At 42.0% G+C, this 3,444-nt stretch overlaps 2 protein-coding genes across 3 annotated transcripts in view; one reads left to right on the top strand and one right to left on the bottom strand.

Annotated features, from left to right (window-relative positions):
* The window catches only part of LOC104801660 (glutamate dehydrogenase 2), a 3,031-nt gene extending 2,323 nt beyond the window's left edge, over positions 1–708 (top strand). The window contains exons 6-7 of the mRNA XM_010524985.2: positions 21–96; positions 185–708. Coding sequence (XP_010523287.1) covers positions 21–96; positions 185–457 — 349 coding nt within the window. The 3' untranslated portion in view covers positions 458–708. The remainder of the gene's footprint in view (positions 1–20; positions 97–184) is intronic.
* On the bottom strand, positions 578–2,780 carry LOC104801670. Of its 2 annotated transcripts, XM_010525003.2 has the most exons (9): positions 2,584–2,780; positions 2,397–2,508; positions 2,045–2,159; positions 1,775–1,891; positions 1,573–1,659; positions 1,394–1,470; positions 1,148–1,275; positions 915–1,051; positions 578–821 (listed from the first exon to the last, which is right to left on the bottom strand). In XM_010525003.2, exons 1-9 carry the CDS (start codon positions 2,594–2,596, stop codon positions 744–746), a joined length of 864 nt encoding a protein of 287 aa, XP_010523305.1. In that variant the 5' UTR covers positions 2,597–2,780; the 3' UTR covers positions 578–743. The 2 variants fall into 2 exon arrangements, with proteins under 2 accessions (XP_010523305.1, XP_010523298.1); XM_010524996.2 differs by having other exon boundaries at positions 2,397–2,780.
* Between the last annotated feature and the right edge of the window lie 664 nt (positions 2,781–3,444).

The raw sequence follows: 3,444 nt of genomic DNA, 5'->3' as shown, positions 1-3,444 counted from the left end.
TTTATGTTTGTTGTCTGTAGGGAAAATGCAGGGGACGTGAAGGCTAAGTTCATAGTGGAAGCGGCAAACCATCCAACTGATCCAGAAGCAGATGAGGTTTGTCTGTTCTGTCCTGCCCTGTCCTGTTTTGTCCAGTTTTTTTGGAAAGAAGAAGGGATAAAATGGGGGTTATGCATATATACAGATACTGTCGAAGAAAGGGGTGGTGATACTGCCGGACATATACGCGAACGCGGGGGGGGTGACGGTGAGCTACTTCGAGTGGGTGCAGAACATACAAGGGTTCATGTGGGAAGAGGAGAAGGTGAACATCGAGCTGCAGAAGTACATGACCAAGGCCTTCCACAACATCAAGTCGATGTGCCATTCCCATTCCTGCAACCTCCGCATGGGCGCTTTCACTCTCGGCGTCAACCGCGTCGCCCGAGCCACCCTCCTCCGCGGCTGGGAAGCCTGATAATAATAGCCAAGAACAATGGACGATACCCTTCTCTTTTCCCTTTTCTGAATCTTTTTCCCCCCAACCCTTCATATTTTTATGAGATTAAAAAAAAAAGCATTTGGTATTCAAAAAAAATAAAGAAAGAATCTAGGATTTGATTGTTGAGAGAGGAAGAGCTTCTTTTTGCTGTGTTAATGGCAGATTTCCTTCCACTGTATCCTATAAATCTAATTTATGGTTCAGTAACAGTTGACCATTGTTGTGGAGATCAGTTTCTTGTTTTCAAAAAACATTGTTGTCTTCAATCAAAGGGGTCAATCCGAGGGTCATGCTCGCTGGCCATAGCCATTCCAGTGCACAGACATGTTGGGCACATCACCTGAAACAGCGTACCATCCATTTTAGTTGCAGTGTCTTAAAAGGGCATCTCTCAGTTGTCCTTTTTTTTTATAGAATTGGGTGTTTTTGTCACCTTTCCAGATCCAGAACAGTTTGGACATCTTTCGGTTCTGGGAGGTGATAGAGGATGATCCCCACCATCAACAGTTGACACTGGTTCTATCAGGACAAGGGAACCTGTGTTTGAGCAACGTGCACATGCTAGATACCCTGTAGTAATATTATCCATCCGTACCACATGCTTGTAAGTAAAAACGGCGAATCATTCAGACAGTCTTGATTCCTTTGCGTTTTTGAAGCACTTACCTGTTCCAAGACAGTACTTGCACCGTTTGTGCTCCTGCTGCTTCACGTTGTTCACTTCCACTACCATCAGTGCCGAGATCACGCCAACAGCTCCCCCAGAAAACGATGCTACTATCGGATCAACTTGACTGAAATCAGGTGGACAGAAAGAAAAAAGAGCAACTCGGTGAAATTATATGAGGCTTCTTCCCTTTCTTTTGTTTTTTCTCGAAAGCAAAGCACGGTGAAATCGTTCCAGAATCTCACCTTAATTGCATAGGTAGATGGACACTGCCAATGAAATCAGCATATGAGGTGCCTCCTATGCCCAACTTCAGCTCAAGCTATTGGTACATGAAAAAAATGTAATAGGAGACCATTTGATGACTCAAAATTCACCGTTCTTGAAGATCATAATCAATGGAAAGGTGGGAAGCAACACTTACCGTGGGGGCTAGAAGGCCGCCGAAGAGGATGATCCCCGCGATAAGGGAAAAGCAAGTGGCATAATAAACTCTCAAATTGGCAGCACTCTGAAATCAATGTTTACACATCAACTTAGAACCTTTAGACTAAAGCAGAAGGAACCGATTTTTTGGCTGCAGAGATCATTTCTTGGCAGAAAGTGGTGAAGAAAAGAAAACTCACCAATGGAGGTAAGAACGGGATGAACGATGGGAAACTAGGGAGTTCGTTATCTCTCTCTTCGCCCGTGATACCGAGTTCGGCGTTTTTGATCCTTTGCTGTATTCTCAGCCTCCGGACCTGAGAACGTAATCCACTCAGAAGCACAGAACAGGGAGATACACATCTATACAAACCAAACCAATGGAACAGGTAGAAGAAACCATCTTCATGTTACAAACTATATAGGGTTCCTAGAAACAGTAAAGAAAAAGCAAAACTGTTCAAGCTCACCTCTTCCATGTGCAAGAAAATCTTGTTCCGCCTGCTTCGAATGTTGTCCTGAATCTCTTGTAGTTCCATTTTGGCAAAGTCCTGCACTGTTTCAGGCCCTTCTATGATACAAAATCTGCACAGATCAAGCATGAATGGAACTTGTTTATACGCTATGAACGAGACCAGGTTCCTCTCAGGTAAGTTCCTAACTCTAAGAATCTTCACTGAAGCTTGGGATCCCAAAAGCAAATTGGCCATTTCCTTACTATCATTGAACATTCTTCGACCAATAACAAAATCCATCACCAACATGATAGTTAAATCAAGGAACAGTCAGAGGATGGTAACAGGAAAACCCGAATCCGATTACCCGGCGGCGATTTTCTCGGCGGATTCTGAGTCAATCGAGGGAATTACAGGTGAAGATTCCGGCTCCATCGCCATTGATCGCCATCTCAACCTCCGTTCCCTCCTTAATAGCACTAATCCACAAACCGAAAACCGTGAATTGTACGGATGACACGGCTTCGGTGAAAAGGACAAGGACAAAACCCTACCCAAACAGGACATAGCTCCAATCCTCTTGAACCAGACCAATCTCTTCTTCGCCTGTACTTACATGTACATGCCTACATACACAAACATGGATGCGTATCTGTGTGTATACGTCCGTACGCCCTTACGGTCATTCCTCTGATGAAGAAAATTGGTGAGGGGAGAAAAAAATGAGAGCTTTCCCGAGGTCTGTTAGAAACTGCCACGTGGCAGGTATATATTGGAGCGTATTTATTATTTATAGATTTTTTAAAGGTCCCATGAATTGAAATAATATGATTTGTGGTGGCAAATAAATGAATACATTATAATTTGTGTCACATTGAGTAAGTTTGGATAAATATTTGTTTTCTTTTAATTTAATGCCAATTTTGTCGTGTAGTGTATGTTCTAACAATAATTACCTTTTGAATAAAAATCTACAACAAGATAATCTTTATAAATAGATACACGCATCCGACAATATTGTTATGTTTACAGTTACTTATTGGGTATGTAATAGACATATAAATAGTAATCCATGTTTTTAATATAGATTTGTGAAATTCCGAATATGTTCTTGGATAAAATCTTTGAATACCCATTGACGGGGAATAGTTCTAATTTAATTGGGCTGGGTTTAACCCAAAAGATTAAAATAACGCTATAATTGGGCCCATTTCCATCTTGGCCATTTCAAAACGGTGCGTTTTGTGGAGCTCCGCAGAAACCCTAAACCCGGCTCTCAACCATCGACGACACGACCGACCAGTGATGATGATAGAAATCAGATTATACAAAACAAAGCAAAGGGTTGTATATATATATATCTATATATGGTTGGGTTGTGCGTATAAACGTGAGTGGATGGAATAGGTGACAAG

Source organism: Tarenaya hassleriana, unplaced genomic scaffold, assembly GCF_000463585.1.
Source record: "Tarenaya hassleriana unplaced genomic scaffold, ASM46358v1 Cleome10, whole genome shotgun sequence".
NCBI lineage: Eukaryota > Viridiplantae > Streptophyta > Magnoliopsida > Brassicales > Cleomaceae > Tarenaya > Tarenaya hassleriana.
Note: the sequence above shows the minus strand (reverse complement) of the source record. Positions and strands in the feature narration are given on the sequence as shown.